General features: G+C 39.5%; 7 protein-coding genes across 7 annotated transcripts; 3 read left to right on the forward strand and 4 right to left on the reverse strand.

Annotated features, from left to right (window-relative positions):
- Positions 1-1,523: 1,523 nt before the first annotated feature.
- Positions 1,524-3,274, reverse strand: LOC117788944 (DNA polymerase epsilon subunit 2). The gene is made up of 2 exons (XM_034627897.1): positions 2,572-3,274; positions 1,524-2,517 (listed from the first exon to the last, which is right to left on the reverse strand). Exons 1-2 carry the CDS (start codon positions 3,272-3,274, stop codon positions 1,640-1,642), a joined length of 1,581 nt encoding a protein of 526 aa, XP_034483788.1. The 3' UTR covers positions 1,524-1,639.
- Positions 3,275-3,884: 610 nt separating this feature from the next.
- LOC117786960 (organic cation transporter 1) lies at positions 3,885-5,329 on the forward strand. Its single transcript, XM_034625391.1, has 3 exons — positions 3,885-4,230; positions 4,379-4,475; positions 4,531-5,329. The coding sequence occupies exons 1-3, from the start codon at positions 3,885-3,887 to the stop codon at positions 5,318-5,320; spliced, it is 1,233 nt and encodes a 410-aa protein (XP_034481282.1). The 3' UTR covers positions 5,321-5,329.
- A 602-nt stretch (positions 5,330-5,931) lies between these two features.
- LOC117788957 (ribosome biogenesis regulatory protein homolog) lies at positions 5,932-7,312 on the forward strand. Its single transcript, XM_034627916.1, has 4 exons — positions 5,932-6,162; positions 6,219-6,471; positions 6,528-7,021; positions 7,080-7,312. The coding sequence occupies exons 1-4, from the start codon at positions 6,014-6,016 to the stop codon at positions 7,228-7,230; spliced, it is 1,047 nt and encodes a 348-aa protein (XP_034483807.1). The 5' UTR covers positions 5,932-6,013; the 3' UTR covers positions 7,231-7,312.
- LOC117788958 (glutaminyl-peptide cyclotransferase) lies at positions 7,241-8,749 on the reverse strand. Its single transcript, XM_034627917.1, has 4 exons — positions 8,605-8,749; positions 8,126-8,530; positions 7,782-7,937; positions 7,241-7,728 (listed from the first exon to the last, which is right to left on the reverse strand). Exons 1-4 carry the CDS (start codon positions 8,692-8,694, stop codon positions 7,339-7,341), a joined length of 1,041 nt encoding a protein of 346 aa, XP_034483808.1. The 5' UTR covers positions 8,695-8,749; the 3' UTR covers positions 7,241-7,338.
- Positions 8,750-9,098: 349 nt separating this feature from the next.
- Positions 9,099-10,423, reverse strand: LOC117786964 (glutaminyl-peptide cyclotransferase-like protein). The gene is made up of 4 exons (XM_034625396.1): positions 10,064-10,423; positions 9,773-9,883; positions 9,506-9,716; positions 9,099-9,442 (listed from the first exon to the last, which is right to left on the reverse strand). The coding sequence occupies exons 1-4, from the start codon at positions 10,421-10,423 to the stop codon at positions 9,261-9,263; spliced, it is 864 nt and encodes a 287-aa protein (XP_034481287.1). The 3' UTR covers positions 9,099-9,260.
- Positions 10,424-10,507: 84 nt separating this feature from the next.
- LOC117786965 (organic cation transporter protein) lies at positions 10,508-13,324 on the reverse strand. Its single transcript, XM_034625397.1, has 3 exons — positions 13,257-13,324; positions 12,432-13,201; positions 10,508-11,876 (listed from the first exon to the last, which is right to left on the reverse strand). The coding sequence occupies exons 1-3, from the start codon at positions 13,322-13,324 to the stop codon at positions 10,669-10,671; spliced, it is 2,046 nt and encodes a 681-aa protein (XP_034481288.1). The 3' UTR covers positions 10,508-10,668.
- Positions 13,325-13,900: 576 nt separating this feature from the next.
- Positions 13,901-17,583, forward strand: LOC117788962. Its single transcript, XM_034627922.1, has 7 exons — positions 13,901-14,409; positions 15,919-16,042; positions 16,122-16,207; positions 16,293-16,451; positions 16,938-17,021; positions 17,084-17,294; positions 17,353-17,583. The coding sequence occupies exons 1-7, from the start codon at positions 14,335-14,337 to the stop codon at positions 17,490-17,492; spliced, it is 879 nt and encodes a 292-aa protein (XP_034483813.1). The 5' UTR covers positions 13,901-14,334; the 3' UTR covers positions 17,493-17,583.
- The last annotated feature ends 3,022 nt before the right edge of the window (positions 17,584-20,605 follow it).

The following is a 20,605-nucleotide window of genomic DNA, read 5'->3' on the forward strand; positions in this document are numbered from 1 at the left end:
GATTAATGTAGTTTTCATTTTATTTTGGAAAGTATTATTCAGTTGTGTTCCAGAAATGTAATGCAACCGGCTTTCAGTTGCTTTAGAGTTCTGGAACACCGATGAATATTTAAAAATTTAACAACAGGTGTCCAGTTTGAGCTCTACCCCTATTTCGATTGCTACAGGGTATAAGAATAATAATTCACACCACAAAAGCGTCTGGAATTGCTGATGATGATGAGGGACGCCTGACATATGGCCACTTGGCCGCATTGGCAAATCAGTGAAGGATATATGCTAACAACGAGTCGTAGGATTCGCAAACAATTGTGAAATAACCACAGGACATGCACTTGAGCGCATCTTGTGTGTGTGATTGAAAGAGGATGTGTGAAAGAGTTAGGAAGGTGGATGATGTAAACCTATGATGTTAGACCCCGTCCAGTTTCTTTGATCCTTGATTGGAGAGTTGGCTTGGCCACTCGAGGCGCAGCTGTGACGCTGATTGATGATGAGCCATGGAGCCGCTTTGGGGCAGTGAATGCCCATAAACAGCTTTGAGGATTCCGCATCAGCGATTGCTTTAATCGAGTTCCGTCGGAGGCAAAGGGAAGCTGGGGAAATGGGGACGTTGAAACTATGTAATGGGTGTCAACTGTGGGTTGTCATAAAAAATAATGACCAGCAGAGATAAAAATATATTTTATGTTATTGCTCCACTTCGCCAATTTCAGAGCAGCCGCAAACAATATTTAAATTTTAAAAGTTCCAAGTGTACCAGTTAAATGAAGCAGAAGCAAGATTGTCGCCCATTCCTCCCTCGTTGCCCCCGCACAAATGGAGTTGAACTGGGACGGGGGGGGGGAGCAAAATGGAAAACAATGTCAAGCCAAAAACATGGCACAAACTAGAGTACATTTGTGCTGACACGCCCACTGCAGCAACGCCCTTACAATCGAATTTGGAAATTGATACATCGAAGAGAGAGCAAGAAAAACAGGACACTCGGGATAGACAGGATACAGAGGACACTCCCTAGAACTATCAAAGTATTTGGCAATAAATCATAAATCAATACGAGATGCTGCCAGCCAAAGGACATTCGACTCCCTTGTGTCCTTCTGCCGGGCACTGGCTAATGATGTCTTAAAAAACGATTTTCGTTTGGGTTCACAAAAAATAAAAGTGGCAATGTCACAAAACGAGGGCAATTGATGTCCTCAGGTCAAACGCATTAACAAAATTGCCGTTTCAGCTGGCAGTTCTTATATGTATGGCTGGGAAATTGAATTTCCACCGGCGCTAAGTGTCGACGCCAGCAGAGCAACAATATTCTTGCAAATCGGCTTTAAGTCATGAAAAATAATAGACAACCCCCGACGAGTGTAGTAAAAAGCAGATTGCGAGGCGCGTCAGCAGCCAAATAGATTGTGGAACACATGCTGTGCCGCATATGATGACTGACGATGATGACGACGACGGCGACGGAGTCGCTTATCAACTGGGAAACACGCATGGGATGTGGAGGGTAACGCAACATGTGAAACGCTCAGACAAATATAATAAATGTATACTTATTTGCAACTTACGAAATAGAAACTATGAATACAAATATATATATATGTATAGAGTATAATATAAGCTTATTGCCAGCTCATCAGGTCGTCTCCATGTCGCCGGGAATTTCGGAATCCTCAATTGTGCGTGTTGCGGGTATATAAACCTTAAATGCAAACTTGGACTTGACAAAGGATCCGGTGTTCAACACCGTACATCCATGCTGTGTGCTGGCAAAGCTCTGACAGGAATCACCCATTACAATAAGATCGGGCAATGGATATAGCCACAACGCTGGATCGTAATCCCAGTGCACGGGCATAGCAATCGGATGTATGGGCACCAGGTGACCCTGGCAAACGAGAGTGCGCGCAAAGTGCTGCTCAATATGCGATGTGTCTGATGGAAAGTGTAACGTGTTGCGACAGAACTTGGCCATGAGATCCAGACGACAGACCACAATCTGCTGGGTGCAATACTGCAGGCGACATGGATTGGTAGCCAACTGGGTGCGTGGCCAGGCCTTGAGCAAGCCTGCAGCCAGACACTCCGGCAAGGGAGCACGTGGAAATATGTTTGGTGCAGTTGGATCCTCTGTAGATGGCACCAGAATCAAGTCCGTTTGCTTCTTCAGCTGCTCACAGCCGGCAGCCAAAGCGCCCAAGGCATCCAAATGATGGCGCAGTTCATGGTGATTCCGTGTGCTTGCCGAGAACGGACCCATCAGCACAATGGCCTGGGGTGGACAGGAATCATAGCCGACAAAGAGCTGACGCAGTTTTTCCATAACCACAGGCAAATCTAGTCGCACATCTGACAGAAAGACCAGTGTGGTTTCTGTATTTGTACGCTCCAGTTCCTGCAAGCGGGGCGAGTACTTCAGCAGCTTGGCGGATTCTCCGCCCCAACTGTTGCCAGTGCCGAAAAAGGCACGACTGCTGCTCGCCGGCTCAGCAGGTGGAAAGCCCAGGCCATCGACTGTAAGATGCAATTGATTAATAAGCAGCTGCTGAACATTTTTTTGAAACTTACCCTTCAGCACACCATTCGCATAGTTACCCTCGGCCAGGACAAAGCATCCCTCGCAAAAGAAGCCGGCATGGAAGCGAGCTCCACTCAGATCGAGCTGAACACAGCCTGTAGGATCCTCCACATAGAATTTGCCCTCCTTGAGCTGGGTGAGCAGACCCAAGATAACAGCCTCCTTCATATGAGATGTCGCCAGCAAATTCTCTGCGTACTGCAATTTAAATTTCTTGGTTTGTGCCTCGGCTGCAACGCCGTCTTGGATAACAGCTGGCGCGAAGAGATCGTGTCGCAGTGTCTTCTGCAACAACATGGCATATCGCTGCTGTAGGTAGTCCGATTTCATGCGGGGCTGGGTCAGAAGGCATCGTGGATGCGTGTCCCGTTCAAACTTCTTAATTCGCGTGTTGTATCGATAGCGAGGAACAGTAAAAGCATCAATAACTGCAAAAACCGTTTCGCCTTCATCCAAACCAACACGATTTAATTCATTGATGGCCTTTTCTAATGACTCGCGTTCCACATGCGGAGTCGCCAGCTTCTGACCCTGTAGATTCTCTGTGATGACCGTCATCCATTTCTCGCGTTCGTCGGCTTCGAAGGGGAGCAGCTGTTCGGCGAGAAAGGTGCTGTTCTCTGAGCGAATTAGAAATCCACACAGCTTGAACGAAGTTGTAATGCGTTTTCGCAACTGCGCCAGTTCATCCATGGCTTCTAATTTGCAATATAATTATCACAACATTACATTGAAGAAGACTATTATTTTGGCGGGAAAATCCGCAGCGGAGGATTGTTTTTTAAACCGATGTGGCAGCCTTACCGGTAATTTCAACATCTGGCAGCCTGGAACTATTCATTTTGTGGCGGTAGGTCGATGAACAATGCACTCGACATCTTATCGTACATTCAAATCAAAATTTATCTGAGTTTTAAGAACTTTTAGTAGGCGCCATATATAAATTTTAAAAATGGATAACAAAAATCGAAACATTGAAGGGCAAAGAGCAATCGCAACAACAGATAAAGCTAGTTGCTTAAGCTTTGATGAGCTCTTGCCGTATATTGGTGAATTTGGGTTCTATCAAAAGCGTCTAGTGCTCTATGTTATTCCATTTTTCTTTTTTTGGGCTTTTATTTACTTAACACAAATATTTTTGATTGTGTTGCCAAATAATCATTGGTGCCGTGTTCCCGAGTTACAAGACCTATCACAAGACGAGCAACTAAAACTAGGCATACCAAAGATTGAACCCAACGAATATGACAAATGTTCCATGTATGACACAAATTTTACAAAAGCGCTTGAAAGTAATATGACGATGGCAGACAAGAGATGGCCAAGGATATCGTGTCAGGATTGGATTTATGACAAAACACAAGTGCCTTACCAGTCCATTGCTACCCAGTACAATTGGGTGTGCAAAAATTATCATTTGGCTCCTTGGACAGTGACGATTTACTTTTTAGGGTCTATTGTAGGTGGACTCGTCTTTGGCTACGTAACGGATCACTGGGGACGCATTCCAGCCGTCATGTTAAGCAATTTTTGTGGTCTTGTTGGTGGCATTATGAGTGCGTTTTCTACAACTTTTTTATGGTTTTCCATTACCAGATTTGTGGTGGGATTGGCGTTCGACAACTGCTGTATGCCTATGTATGTTCTAAGTGAGTTTTTGACCCATCTTTTTTTATTTTTTGCATCTGATAATAAATACAGTCATGGAATATGTGTCTCCAAAATATCGTGCCCCTATAACCAACTTTTGCTTGACTCTCTGCTATATTCCTGCGGCTTGTTTACTGCCTTGGATAGCTTGGTGGTGTAATGACTGGCGGTTATTGTCAATTGTCACCTCCATTCCCATCGTAATTTGCCTCTTGATGTACTTTTTTTTGGAGGAATCCGCCAGGTAAATATTAAGTTCATTTGATTTATAATATTTAATTTATTTCTATATATTTCAGATGGTTAATAAGCGTCGGTAAAATAGACAAAGCCATGTCAATTATAAAAAAGATTGCCAAAGTAAATGCCAAAACCATTTCCGAGGAATTAATCTTTACATTCGAAAAATGTTGTAAAATAACTAACAACGAAGAACAAACAAACAAAGATTATACACTCATGGATTTGTTCAAAAGTTGTCGAATGTGCCTTATAACATTGGATTTAGTGATTATTTGGATGATCGTTGCATTGGTATATGATGCACATGTTAGAGCCATTATCGATATAGGACCTGATATTTTTATAACCTTTTCCGTTGCCAGTGCGGTGGAGTTGCCTGCTTGCCTAGTGCCAATGTTTTTGTTGGATTGTGTAGGACGCAAATGCATGTCCTTAGTCGTCTTCATAGGATGCTCAACAGGCAGTATTATTGCAGCATTATTGAAGATAAAATGGCAAATTGCATTGGCTGCCCTTTTTGGTCGATTTTGCTCAGCAATCACATATAACATTGGAATTCAATGGGCTGCCGAAATACTGCCTACAGTTGTACGCGGTCAAGGATTAGCATTCATTCATATAATGGGATTTGTGGCCACACTTCTGTCTCCATTTGTTGTGCACACCAAACATTATTCACCATCGGCACCAATGTTGATTGTAGGCGCTCTTTCAATTTGTGCAGCAGCATTGGTCTTATTTTTACCAGAAACAACAAGAACCGACCTACCACAAACACCAACGGATACAGAGAAACTATCAAAAGCTCAAAGAATATTCACATTTGTAAGAAAAATACATGCATGAATTTGAATTTAAGTTCAAATTAATTTTTCATTTTGCAACACAGCTAACGATTGTTTCGATAGAATGTCCATGAGCTGTAGTATTGATATCGCATAGTATCGATACCAATCAAATGAATTGAGACATTATCAATATTGTAAGGACAATAATCGATACATAGACAGTAGCATCGATCGTTTTCGTACATCGATACGTATATAATGTATGTTCACAAGAAAATATCTATCGATAACAAGTGATAGCAAGTGTCGCTATTGTCGCCCATCACCAATAAAAATTGCAAATTTAAAAACGCAATATACTCAATAAAAAATTAATACATTTGATGAACATTTAAAATTCTAAACTATACAATTATATGTTAAACATTTTAATGAAGGTTTGAGGCTTTTCAACTTAAGGCAAGAGAAGGTAAACATTTAATTCTAAAAATAATATTTAAAAATGCAGGAAACTACAACAAAAAATTTAAAAAATTCTACGTTCAAAATTAAGACATGGTCAAAAAAAAAGGAAAATTTTAAAGTTACCAATTTTTGTAATTGATCCAAATGGTACATATTGCCATATTGGTGATTTTAACAGGGTGGCAACCTTTAGATCGGGAGGCAGCACTTGGGCCAGGTGGCAACGTATAGATACAGCACGTGTAAAAACATTTAAGAAATTGAATTACTGTTTATTTCACATAAAATGGATGTTGTCAAAGCGGTTTTAGAAAAGCATCAAAAGGAATTGGATAAATATAAGCCAATTACAGTTGAAAAGCACCTAGAATGCCGTTTAGATGTGGGCACGCTACTTATTACAGATCCCAATGATTTGGAGGACCGGCAGCTAGCGTAAGTATAAAGTGTGAGACTTTTGTGGACAGCTTAATAAATTAAAGCATTCGCAGCAATGACAGAGAAGAGTATCTGTCTGCCCTAACACGTGACAACACACAGCTGCTGTTAAATGCCATCTGGGAACTGCCCACAGAGCGTGTGGACGAGAGCATCGTGGCCAAGCTGCCGGAGCCAACAACAGTTCTGCCGCGTCTACGAAAACCTCCAGGCCCGCGTCCAATGACCAAGTGGGAGAAGTTCGCCAAGGAAAAGGGCATCACAAAGACGAAGAAGGACAAGAAAACTTACGATGACGTTCTGGACGTAAGTACACATAGAAAATGTAGTTTAAAAGCATACCTAATTATCTTTACATATAGAAATGGGTGCCCACGTATGGCTTCAAACGTGCTGAGGCTGAGAAAGACAAGGATTGGGTACTGGAGGTGCCCCAGAATGCCGATCCCAACACAGACATGTTCCAAAAGAAGATCGATTTGCGTAATGAAAAGGTGGCCAAGAACGAAATTCAACGCATGAAGAACATTGTGCGCGCCAAGAAGATTGATATGCCACGCAGCGGTTATCTCGGTCCCGAGGCCGCTTCATCAAATCAACTGCTGACCGCCGTAACTGTTGCAAAATCTTCGACGGCATCTGTGGGTAAATTCCAAAGCAAACTACCCAAGGAGAAGGAGGCACGCGGCCTGGGCGTAAAGGAACTGATACCAGGTGGCAAACGCAAAGCATCGCATATCACAGCTCAGCCCGAGAGGGAGGCCAATTTGGATCTCATCAAGAGTGTGCTGAACAAAAAGCCTAAACTGGATGTCGAGAAGGCGATATCACTTCAAAAGCAAGACGAGCGATTGGAGTAAGTGAAGCTACACTCCAGAGTTGTGGCTGTATATTAATTATCTGTATTATTATAGACGTGAGGCTGAAGGCGCCAACAGACCTGCTAAGAAGGGAGGCAAGAAGGGCGGTAAAGGAAGTCGCAAGGCGGTTGGCAAAAAGCCAAAGGGTCATCAAGGCCAGCGTGCGCCAGGCAAAAAGGGTCAGGCTGGACGCAAACGTCGCTGAAACCACTTGCGTTGTAACTAGGACACTTTTATTAACAAAAACACAATTTACATGATAAATACAATGATAATATTTAAGCACATTTACCCATTTTATACACACTTGTACCTATAGGCGATAGGAACGAAAATCAACTGGTTGCTTGTGTGCTTTAAGATACTCATGTAGAAAGTTGCGGAAGATGCGATTGAAATTCCGAATGGACGGCCAATGTAGATGGTCAGCATTGTCCCTGGGTGTGTGCCATGTGTCCGGAAAAGGACTCGCAATCAAATGCAATATGGGCACATTCTCCTGCAGAAATGGACGATGATCATCATCGACAAATCCACCAGCAGGACGATTGAAAAACATTTTATTATTGCCCTGCAGTTTACCAGCTTTACGCAGCTCTTCCTCAATTTCCACCAAACTGGAGTGCAGACCATGTGTGTTCTCGTAGAAACTGGAAAACTTTGGATTCCGAGCACCAATCAAATCGAGAAGCACAAGCACTTCCTGAGGGTGGCACATAATATTATATTGTTTAAGTAGATCAAGTGGTAACTTACAATGCGATCAATGTGACGTGGTGCCAGATTTGCTTGACCTCCAACGGGATTCCCGCTCCGTGTGCGCGCCAACTTGCTGGCCAAGTGACGTGAGCCATAAACTGAGTCACTGTTGGTCCAATCCTTAAAGGCCTCCTCGCCGTCAAAGAAGATCAGCTAGAAAATGCAGTTAAAAAAAATATGAAAGCTGTAGTATCGACTACGAGATACCCTGGTGCAGTTAATTAGGTACTTGAATACTTAAAATGAGTGTCATATTTCAAGTTCTGTCTAGAACAAAATTAAAACCAGGCCATGCCATGGAAATCCCCTAACTAGCTTAAGTAATACACTTTCTGACTCACCATTAGACCGAGATCACTACGATTACGGAATTGTTGCAGCAGATAAGTATTCAGAACTTTAACCGTGTTCAAAAGTATGGCACAGGGTACTGCCGAGTCGGTGGCACCCACGAAGTCCGGATCATTAGCAAAATACTTGCTGTCGTAGTGGCAGGCGAGGGCCAAGAAGTTCTCCGCCTGTGGATTGATATACCCGATGACATTCGCGAACGTTAGCTCGCCAAATATTGGCACTTGTTCGCGAAACTCGTCGACTTCCGTTTGAAAGCCAAGGCCATTGAGGGAATTCCCCAGGTAATTGCGAACCTGCTCATGTCCACGACTCCCAACGACGCGTGGCACGAGTATCGCCGTCAGACTGTTATTAAAATGCGTCTCATCGTCGGGCCAATGTTGGAGCTTCAACTGTTAAACAAAGAGACGGATACGCATGACTCGACACTCAGTTAATAATTATTTTATTTGAATTAACTTCTTACGTTGGTTTGCTGGGCCTGTGTGTAATCAATTCCAGACAGACAGATCGTAACCAAGAGCAATGGCGACAACAACAACAACGATCGCGACATGTTAAAAAATCACGGTCTTTGCACTGCGATGTCTGATGGCGCACTGAAACGACGCTTTGTATTCAACAGCACTGTTTTAAGTTGAAACTGTTGTTGTCGCTGCTGCTGTTGTTGTTGTTGCTGTTATTGTGAACGATCTGTAAAGCTGTTGACTTTCGATTGCTCATGGCGCCAAACTAACGCATACACCCACACATACAAATGTATTTATGAGCGAAAGCTTTCGGCCTTCGCATCCGCATCACAATGTGAGAAGAGCTTTGTGTGCACGCAAAGAGCGTAACGGTCCACAATAATTGCTTAAAAGTTTTACAGATGTTAAACTCTCAGCTTCTGAAAAGCATTGCCTTGGCATGTTATAAATGTTATGTTAAATGAGCGCTTAACGCAAAAAGGAAAACAGATAATGTTAAAAAGTAATTTTATTTCCATTCAAAATGTGTGTTTTCCCACTTAGGTCCATTGGTCATAAGTCATTAATTATCAGACGGAATCGGTTAAAAAAAATCTTTTGAACACATTTTAATATTTTTAATATAATAAAAACTTTTTATAAAATATATACTCTAATCAAATCGACTTTCTATATCTTTATCGCTTACATGATCATTTAAATATTTATAAACAAATCGAGTAACGATTAAGTTCATATTTCGAATAGTTGGGAAATGCAGATTCTGAATGGTATCAGATTCGGTATGCCAAACATCTGGAAAGGTATGGGGAATAATATGCAAAGCTGGTACACCTAAAAGAAAAAATAAAGCTTAATTTTAAAATATACAACACGTAGAAGACGTAATATACGAACCCTTCAAAAGAAATGGATAATGATCATCTTCGATATCGCTCTCATGATCTTTCAGCTTATGAAACAGTTGATGGCAGTTGCTAAGCTTTCCCGATTCTCTCAGTTCCTGCTCAATATCCGCCATGCGTGTGTGCAGCTTATACGTACGCTCATAGTGACTCATATAAATATGATTGGGTGCACCAATCAAGTTGAAAGCGATAACAACCTCCTGATAACTGACTTGTTATATATTTTTAAACATCTTCAATGTTTTTTCGAACTTACAATACTCTGCATTAGTATCAGTTCCACCTCGGTAAAGTGTCGCGATCCATTCAGTGAATTGAAGTCGTCATTAACATCCTCAAAAGATTCGTGACCATCAAAGAAGACCAGCTACATAGGTAAAAAATATATATATTATATGAATAAACCTATCTTCTATAATCAATGACAGACACTTACCAGCAAACCAATATCAGATTATTTATTAAATTCTTCTCGTAGATAGGAATTTAGGCTATTGACCACATTTAAAAGAATTGCACAAGAAACGGCTCCATCTGTGGCACCTACATAATTCGTGGAGCCATTTAGAAACTTTGAATCGTAGTGACAAGAAAGCATCAGAAAATTATTTGCTTCCATATTCATAATAGCCACAATATTGGTAAATGGTATCCCATCGTAAAAATGATCGAGTACCGTATGAAATCCCCGTTTCTTCAAGCTTTTAACTAGAAAATCGCTCACTTGGATATGACCTGGACTTCCAGCCCATCGAGGTACTAATAGTTTTGCAAGCGTTTCATTAAAATAATTTTCATCGTTGGGAAATTCGCGAAACGATTTTCGACTATTCCAATAAATAAAGTAAAACTGGATGATCAGACAGCAGAGAAATATTCCCCAAAAGAAACGAGTTCTTCGTGACATATTGAATGGAAAACTAACAAGTTCTAAAACTGCGCTAACATGGTAAAACTACTTTGAAATTAACTGAATCGAATGCATTAGCTGTAGGGTATGAAGCATCGGAAATTGAGTATATTCTAACTTTAAGCCGACTTATGTTTAAGAAATTACATTAGTTGAATATTTTTCAAGTCGAATCGCTTTTAAACTTTTGGAAGTCGATGATGAACTTATAAAAATCTATAACAAATTTTACTTTCTTCATTTTAGATCTCCTCTTTTGGATCACGATCAAATTTATATGATTTCTCCATTCGTTCCAGTACCTCTGATTCATTACTAACCACGGATGGCAAAACACCGAAAGTTCGACGCCGACTTTTGACAACTACCACTCGATGCAGTTTCCCAGATCGATACTCATCCTTTGAGATGGTACGCAAACTTGATCCCTGATGCCAGATACGTCTCGGTCGCTGTGATCGTCGAGCACCCGGTCCACAGCAGGGAAAATGCCAGATGCGTTGACTCTTGCCAAATTCATTGCCTTCGCTGAGTGTTTGTGGAAGATCTTGGTGCAAGGTCTCCGGCAGAAATAGAGTCACCAAACCACCGAGAATACCCAACACACCCAGCGTATTTAACATCAATGAAATGGATAGATTGGACAAATATATAATCGGTGGTGAGAGTAACATGGCCACAAATCCCAAAGTGTGGATGAAGGATACACCTTGAGCTCGCACCACCGTCGGCAGAACCTCGGCTGCCCACTGGAGTCCAATGTTATAGGAAACATTTGCAAAGAAGCGTCCAGTCAGAGCAGCTACTAGAATGTAATTGGGATTTGTAAAATTGGCAGCCAACAAACTGAAGATGCCACTCATCGCGGTAAAGATGAAGGCGCACCAACGACGCCCAAATCTATCTAGGATAAGGGTGACCAAGAGATCACCCGGTATCTCCGTAGCACAGGCTATACTAAAAACTATAAAAATATTCTCTCGATCGAGTACACTTGCAGCACGAACATGTCCATCGTATACCAAGGAAATAGTCATCCAGATGAAGATCATGAGGACCATGTAGCGTGCCAAACGAGATCGCTTAAATATGGATATCACGTTAAAATTACGACCCTCAATCTCCTCCCTATAGAAATGCTCGCAGCTTTCCCGAAACGTTTGCCATTGACTTCTTGAAATCGTACGACGATTTCTACTTGCCACTTTTTGAAGTTCAAGAATCGCATCATCGATCTTGCCCACAGAGACGAGCCAACGTGCCGACTCCGGCAGCACACAGAAACCAAAGAGAGCGAGTCCAATGGGCAGGGCGGACAAACTGGAAAAGGTGCGCCAATTACCCGAGTAGAGGGCCAGCCAGGGGATCAGCACGGTGAAGGGGGAATAAAACAAGGCCAGCGACATGTTGGCCACAAAAGTACGATACGAAGGTCCTACATACTCCAGCACTACGGAATAAGAAAGATATTGGGATCGACAGGATGAAATCTTATTTTCGGCACTCCGAAGATGTGATACCCTTGCAGAGCTGTGTATTCAATATTCGACTGATTAATGTCAGCTATATAATAATTAAATTAAATTTTAATTTAAAGGTTAGTTCAGTTTACAATACAAACCAAATATCTCAACAATCTTTGAGAATAATTGAGAGATTTCGAAAAATTACAAAGTTTTTTATACTAAAAGTCGTTTTTGACCGATTGCGCACATGGCAGATATAATATATTGTGAACCGATTTAAACCAAATTTCTTAAGAATGAAAAAGACAAGAACACAACGAATAATATGTGCGATTGGCTAAGATATCTCAAGAAATAAGGAAGCTAATCTTACTAAAGGAAGGTATTTAGCCGATCGTTCCGATGGCAACTAGATGTTATAGACAGACAAATGTACTGTCTGCGTAAAATTCTATATACTTAACTTTTTAGTAATCGTGAAAAAAATACAATACCCATTGCAAGGGTATAAAAGAGTCAACAAGATCTTCCAATCCTACCCAGTATATAGATCATGGTAAAACACGCATCATACGAAGCGCCAACAATAAATCTTGTAAATGCGAAAGCCATAAAATTGGGGCTAACAGATGTAAACAGACTGCCAAATAAGGCCAAAGCACAGCTACTGACCAAGGCCGAAAGACGTCCGCAACGATCGGCAAAATGGCCATAACCCAGACAGCCAACAATGGATCCCAAAAAGAAGATCATTTGAGCATAGGTCGCATAGATTTCATCACCACAGACCCAAGAAAACTCCATGGATGCTGTGCGGAAATTGAGTTGATCATGGACGACATAACCCTGCTGACATGGAATCTGACTGTGGGAACTATTTATATACTCGCTTCGATTCTTGGATATGTAGACGGCAGTGTAGTTGAGATCATACATATGGCAGCGACTGTAGCTGCCATCGTCCCTCTTGGGTATGGACAATATCATGCGTTCTTCCTCGCTTTCAATCAGCGATAATTCGTGCACGAAACAATAATAACGATCCGGTGGCAGCGTCATAAAGATCTGACCCAGATACACATAGGAGGCGATAAAGCAAAATGGGATCATTAGCAAAAACATGATTTTCTGATACAGTCCAAATTCTCCAATCTGTGGCAATAGATCATCAAAGTCAAAGTACAACGGCGGTTCGGCAAACGATGATTTTCGCTGAGGATACTTTCTTGATAAATGGGAATCCGTTATGTCAGTGTGAATGGTTATTCTGTCATTGTCATTAGTCTGTTGTCCCCTATCCACCTTCGATCTATAAGGAATATGCAAAAAAAAAAGGAATATTTAAGTTTCTTCTCAATACTCACTTCTCTTTGGTTGTAGATTTCTGCTCCTCTTTGTTATCCTTGACATCCTTGTACTCATTACCGTCCATAGTCAGGAGAACTCGATAAAACTGACAAAGCAATTACGTATCGAATTGAAGGCATCGCCTGTTGGGGTTTTGTTTAATTTTCATCTATCTCTCGACTTGTGTGATTCAACTGTTTTTCCACTCGACTTGTTATGCATCCTGTTGGCCATCAGTTGCGGCTTATTGACGCCAATGGCTGCCATTAGTCTATACATTGTCGAGTCATCAGGAGTCAGGCTTTAATTACGTTTGCGTTTGCGTTTACCTCGCTTCCCAGTTGGTGGCAAATAATTAAATTAAATGAACGCACTGTTGCAACTAAATATTTCTACTCATTGCGTATACGCTGCGTGGGACGCGGCCACCCGTTGTCCTTTCGCAATGTCTCACTTCACATGCAAATGCGGCCACTGCCAATGCCACAGCAGCCTGTTGCTATTTGGCCAACAATCTGCGCAGGCGTTAACACCATCTACTCCCACTTCTTTGGCAGAAAAGCATCTTACGCTACTTCGAAATTTCATTCATAAAATGCCGCTTGCTTTTCGAAATGCTGGCCATGTTGTAGTCTCTGGTCGAGAGTTCGAATCAGTTCTGGCGCGTCTTTCAGTGGGAACGGTTCAAACGGTGGAACAACCTCTCGCACCACTTCGAGTGAACCATATAAATATGCCCGAGACTGTGTCAAATAAATCAGTGTCATAAATCTGCGTGCGTTGTATATGAAATAAAGTGTCACTGTCCGGAGATAAGCAACTCCCAATGCCAGTCCAAAAAAAAAAAATAAATATCCTAGAATCCCGACCCGGCAACATAAATAAAGAAAGGCAACAACAAACAAGCCAATAAACAAACTGGCGGCACTCTAAGACAAACAGCCCCCGAGCAAGTGTCAAAAAGTAATGCGAAAGTGGCGGCTGCCGTTACAGAAGGAACCTCCTCTTGAATCTACCCCGCCCACCCATCAGCTTGTCGGCTTCTTAATATAGAATGTTAATGCACAAGGAGTTGAATAAGTAATAGCCCACAAAATGGCAATACTCGAGTCCTGCTGCTTCTGGAAGAATGTGCGAAAGGGCAGCTTTGCCTGCGCCCTCTATACGCTGGTATGTAATCAATTAAAATACACTTGATTTGTGGCGTCCTTAATTTAGCAGCGAATAAACAATAACAATTGAAGCTTATCATCCTAAAGTCAACTTAAGCCAAGCTGAAATTACGCGCGACAAAGCGGAATAGTAGCGGAATAATAGGTACAAGTTTTTTACATTCAAAAAAAGGGAAGACCATAAGTTTTTCTTTCTTTTTTGGATACATTTAAGCTGAGTCTTTTTTGCATATGTCTTTCACTAACCCTTTTTTATATATCTTCAAATCTAGCTATTTTTATCGGTCAAGTTCCGATAACAGAAGCCATTCGACAAAACAATCGAGCAGAAAGGAGAGAAGCATAGCGATAGTTAAAGTAAAATGTCTGTGAGAAGTTAAGTGAGAAGTTCAATAAGAAGCATATTGATAGACATGGAAGCAATTCTAGCGATGAAGAGAGAATCAGAGTGAAATATGAAGCCATAAACAAAATAAAATGAAAGAAGCAGCTCAAGAAGCAGTAATGTGAGAAGTAAACTGAGCAAAATATGTATAGAACTATAAAAAACACAAGTAATGAAAACGCAATGAAATTGCCAAGTTGTGTAGCAAAATAAAAGCAAAGCCATCTAAAAAAGCAAACGCTAGAAGCTGAAGGAAAAGAAAAAGCAAGATGACAAGCAAAAGAAAGGAGTCAGAAAATTAATTTTTAAGGCTAAAAGCGAATAGAGAAGCTAAGAAGTAGTACAATAAATGTAGGAGCAAACTGAAAGGTAGAGCTCAAAAATCATAGAGATGAAGAAACAAATATTCGAAAGGATAAGTAATCAGAGATGTATAAAGATAAGCTAAATGGAAAAAGCTAGCATATTACAATTAAAGTAGTAAACAATAAAGTAAAACGAAAGAAAGAATAAAAAGTTAAACAAAACAAATAAGCAACATCAAGTTTCTACTGTAGTTTATAAGTTAAAGTCATTTGTTGTTTCTTGTGCGGAGAGATTATGGATTACTTCAGCAAGACTTTCATTACCATATTTTCAACAAGAAAAGCGAAAAACAAAGCAAAAAAAAAAGAAAATAAAAAACAGTAATGGAAATGAAAATACAGAATACAATACATGAATTCTAACCTATGAGTGCTTTTTCGTCCTTATCTCCTCATTCGTTTTACTATGGCCTTAAAATTCATAGAATAACAACACTTTACACAAATAAAAAACAAAAGTGTCGATGTGGATGGGGAATATGGTGTGAAAATGTTTTGTTTGCTTGTCTTCTGTTTCTATAATCTCAACTTGGACCAAAATAATGAAAAACTGAGTATGAAAATATGAGTAAAAACATTTCAGAATGATTTTATATAAAAGTAACTCTGCACTAAGTGCCTTTTAAACGGTAAGTATTTAAAACAGCAGGTCTTCTGATAAATAATGTTTTAATTTCCGTTTAGCCTTTAACTCTTTCTGACCCTTTTGTGTGAAAAACTTTCTCCAATTATGTTGTTGTTGTTGTTGTTGTTGCAGATCTACTTTGGATTGTCGACGCTTATGTTTACATTTTATGTGAAGGAGGAGCAGGAGTTTTTACTAGGAAAGAGGACGCAGCCCGTGGGAGAAAGCATTCTCGAAAAGGGAGATGTAACTGTAGGTAAGAGAGAGGGAGAAAGAGAGAGGTGTCCAGGACTTAATACCCCAGACGCATTTGATTGACGGTATATTTCTTGCAGTAACTGTGATATTCAACGTTTTGTTCTTGTTTTGCTCTGTGCTGATGGTGTTTTCCTCCATCTTGTTGATTGTGGGTCTGCGGCATGTGAGTGTGACTTAACTGAGCTGTGTACCTGACAGAACTAAAAAAAATATAATATAACCTTTTCCCTTTCCTACCTATTACTCAGAACAAACGTCAATTGCTGCTGCCCTGGATAGGATTAATGCTCTGCGATTTGCTCATTGAGTGCGCTCATCTTGTCCATCTAATGATATCGCGTCGTGTTAGCTTCGATCCAATTGTTGGCTTTATATTCACAATAGACTTCTTCATACTCTGCCTGAATGTGAGTGATATTTATAATTATTTAAATTTAGAAACAGAAATGATTAAAATAGGTATAAAAAATTTTAATAACAAAATATAAATAAATCATGGATTCTTATCTAAAAAAAATGATGATACAAAAAAATATAATAATTAAAATCTTATGAAAAATTAAATTTTTTATTGAAAAATCGTAAATAAAAACATATATAAATTTTTTTTTTGTAACGTTTTTTTTTTTAATATTTTTGCTATTTTTAAATTATATTATAAAAATTCAAACAAAGAGTTTTACTTTGAATTTTATAAATACAAAGCTTAAAATTAAAATTAATTTTACTAAGATTAATAATTGGACTTAAAGTAAATTTTTATAAAAACTATTTTAAAATAAAGTTTAAACTTTTGATAGCATACCCTAAACACAAATAGTTATTTGATTTGATTTTTTTAATCGCAGTAATGAACCCTGCTTTAATTAGTTGAAATTGCATTTCATTTGCAGCTTTACTGTCTGCTCTGCGTCATCTCCCAGTATCAAGCTTATCGACGTGCTGCATCCGAACAGCAACAACATCTAGCCATGTCGGTGAGTGTAACCAATTTATCCCTGATTCCATGACAGCCATATCATAACCTTACAACCTTTAGCCCGCGGTGGTGTTCACAGCACCCGAGAAGCTTAGCAAATCGAAGCGTCAGCAGCTCGCAGCTGCCAAGACTGGCAACAATAAACGACACTCACATCGCCTCCTGGCAGCGAGTCCATTGATCACCTCGCAGCGTCCCACCAACTTCTCCACCATTACCGAGGAGGAGGAACAGCAACAACAGCAGAAAGAGAATAGCAAAGAAGCTTCAGGTAACCGAAAACTACTGTCTAAGGCTGAAATCTCTTAATTCTCTTTGTATCCCTTCAGCTGTCAATGGCAATGGCAATGGCGATTGTGGTCACATCTCCGAGCAGCCGACAAGCAATTTAAGTGAATCTGATGGCCAATTTAATGTCAATGTACCAATTATAACTTTAGATCCGAATTCGCTGCAAGGATCAATTTAATTTACACTCGCACTCATGTTTCAAGCTAATAAGAGTTGACATATTTTTACATGAAAGTCTAAAAAGTAAAGTTCTCCGAAAATGTACTAAGCACTCGAGACTATTTATTCCATTCACAATGGCATCGCACAAAATTTCATTTGCAGCTTCCGCCGGTTGACGCACTCATTTCCTGTCTTCTTCTCAGTCCAGCGGAGATACAAACAGATTGGAGAAGTGACAGAGACAGAGACTCAACTGATGTTTTCTCTTTGGGAGCAGGAACAAAGCCAGCAAAGAGTGATTGACAGTCAGTAAAGGAGAACAAAAACTACCCTTTAGTTCCTGTTAAAATTTCAACGACATACTTAGACCCTGTATTTAAAAAGTACAAAGAGACTATTTAATCATTAAATCAAAAAAAAGGGTTTTCTAGACAATTAATTGTGTTTTATAATTTTTCTACACCGCCTGAACATAATTAGTACAGGGTCTTTCACAGTCGAGTTCTTTCGACTCTAGTCTATTCAACTAGTTTCAATCTCAGAACAACTACCGACTTGCTCTTCGATTCTGTTTAATCAACTATTGAAAACGAACCGTATTGTTCCCATACTAGCGTCAAGAAGTCTTTAGAAAAACTGCAAAGAAAAATATCAACATTTTGTTTGTAGGTATAAATAGAAGGTAGAAGGTTAAACTACACTTTCCCATGAAAATTCATAAGCATTTGGAAGTTTGTTTTTGTTTTCTTCTGTTTGATATTTCTGAATCACGAAAATGTTTCTTGCCTTTATCCTTTCTTTTTTTTCGGGTCTTGGAGTATCAATCATCATAAAGGTACAAGGAATGTCGAAAACGTTTCCGTCTATTCGGTTGAAATTAAAAGCGAATGGTTTTCGAAAAGTGTTTGTAATGATTTCTAAACTTCGTTTGAAAATTAAACTACCTAATACCATAGTTGTTCTGTGTCCATTTTCATTTAAATAGTGTTTTACAGAAGACCATATTCCTCTCCCTAAACAAAACTGCAAATAGCAGGAAATGAAAAAAAAATGTTCTGAAAAAATATTGTTATACAAGAAAGGATGAAAGTTTATTTTTAAGTTGTTTGAAACAAAGACCACTTGAACCATTTAAAGTTGAATTACACTCAGGGGAAAAGGAGCAAGTATTTGTTAAAGTTTAAAAGTCAACAGAGAGAAGTGAATTTGAATGTTTGATTTAAAACCAGCTTTAGCCCTGAAGTTAGACAATTAAAGGGAAATTTTAGCCAGAGAAACCATAAAACTGCAGCTGAAACGAGGAGAAAACCTGCAAGTGAGGACGAATGTTGGAAAAGTTTATTTACCTGCCTGCAGCCAGAGCTGCTTATTCACTCGAAAATTGGAGTCATTAAATGCCAATTAATTACACATTTGGATTGTCTCTCTTAATTACAACTGCATTGCAATCGTGGACTACGAATGATGGCACAACATCCAATTAAACTGGTGTGTCCTTGTTGAACTCCGCCGCAAACGCATGACAATTGACAGTTGTCAGGAACAGGACTACACTTTGATGGTATTTGCCAAATCTCAAATAAAACGGAGCACAGCACACTCCACTCGACAACCACTTATGTAGCTTCACTATGTTTTGTACGAGTATTAGCTACTAAAAAAGTCGAAATTTGTTCGCAAATATCAACACAGCTGTCAGAGTCTACTCAACCCAATGCGACAAGGATTTAATGGATTTTTAAGTGGTCCTACATAACGAAAGCATGTAACATATCCTAAGCAAATAGTAGGGGAGGAAATATTTGAGTGAAAAATAATCAAAATATAATTGAAACATTTCAACGTCTTCTTTTGTTCTTTTGCAAAATGCGCAAACAAACCTTTTGATGTTAATCATATATAAATTAAACACTGGCAATCCAATTAATGTCATGTTTCTACACACATGTGTATATATTCATTTCAAATGAATGGTTGCTAGACTAGAAGATATCTAATAACTAAGAGAAGGAGATTTCATCTAGCATAAAGATTATTGAGTTTGAACTGACTACATATTGGTTTCATTTGTGTAAAATAAATGTACTTTCATATAATTTAATTTAAAATAAATTTGCAATTTTAATTAAGTTTTGGAGCCTGACTAACATATTATAGAATATATAGACATAGATACATAATAAATACGACTTCGTTTCAAATTGATTTAAAAAAGATTTCAACTCTTTGGGAAAGAATTGCAGAGAAATATACAAATATTTAAAAAAAAGTTTCTATTCCAATTAGCACAATTTAATACCAGCTATTTGCCAATTTACACAGAGTATACTAATGAAAAGGTTATGATTAAATAAGGTGTTTTGCAATTAAACATTGTTTCTGCACTTACTGAAATGGAAATTTTCATACTCTAATGCACAAGGAATTGTTGTTATTATTATAATTGGTAGTTGCGTGTTTGTGTTATGAACAAAATAAATTAACATATACATTTCATGGAACATGGAACTCAAAGAGAAATATGATGTGTTGGCAGCTTCTTTCATCTCAGAATTTATGCATTGGCACAGAGAGATTTCTTTTTCACTCAGGGAGCAGAGCATTATTTGCATTACAAAGTACTCATACTCGTACTCGTAATAAGCCTTGCTGCAAGTCAACACATTGTGTATGCCCCTTTGGTTGCTGCCACAAGAAGATTAGTCGCGGCTTGACATTCTCACATGCCACAATAATTGGCAATGAGCACACTTATGCGTGCCACTAACAGTGGCAGAGTACTCAAGAGCACATCGTCTAATTGCTGTAACTACTAAGGCGGCACTTGCCCTCTCTCTCTCCCTCTCTTTCTAACTGCGTCTCTTACTCTCAGGATAATGAGTTTTCCATTAGCGTTTAAGTACGGCAGGCAATGACAATATTTGCCAGCTAAACGGGAATTGCTTAAGTGAAAATTCAATTACCGTAGAAGTGAACTGGAATTTCCGCATCCACTTGCAATTCCTGGGCTGATTGGCATATAATCGTGGCCATCAAACTTGCCCTTGCCCAAGTAAAACTCACATTACAAAGTTTGTAAAACTTTCAATAAAAACAACAACAACAAGGAACAATGCTTGTCAGAGCGTA

This window comes from Drosophila innubila, assembly GCF_004354385.1.
Source record: "Drosophila innubila isolate TH190305 chromosome 3L unlocalized genomic scaffold, UK_Dinn_1.0 0_D_3L, whole genome shotgun sequence".
In the NCBI taxonomy this organism is placed as follows: domain Eukaryota; kingdom Metazoa; phylum Arthropoda; class Insecta; order Diptera; family Drosophilidae; genus Drosophila; species Drosophila innubila.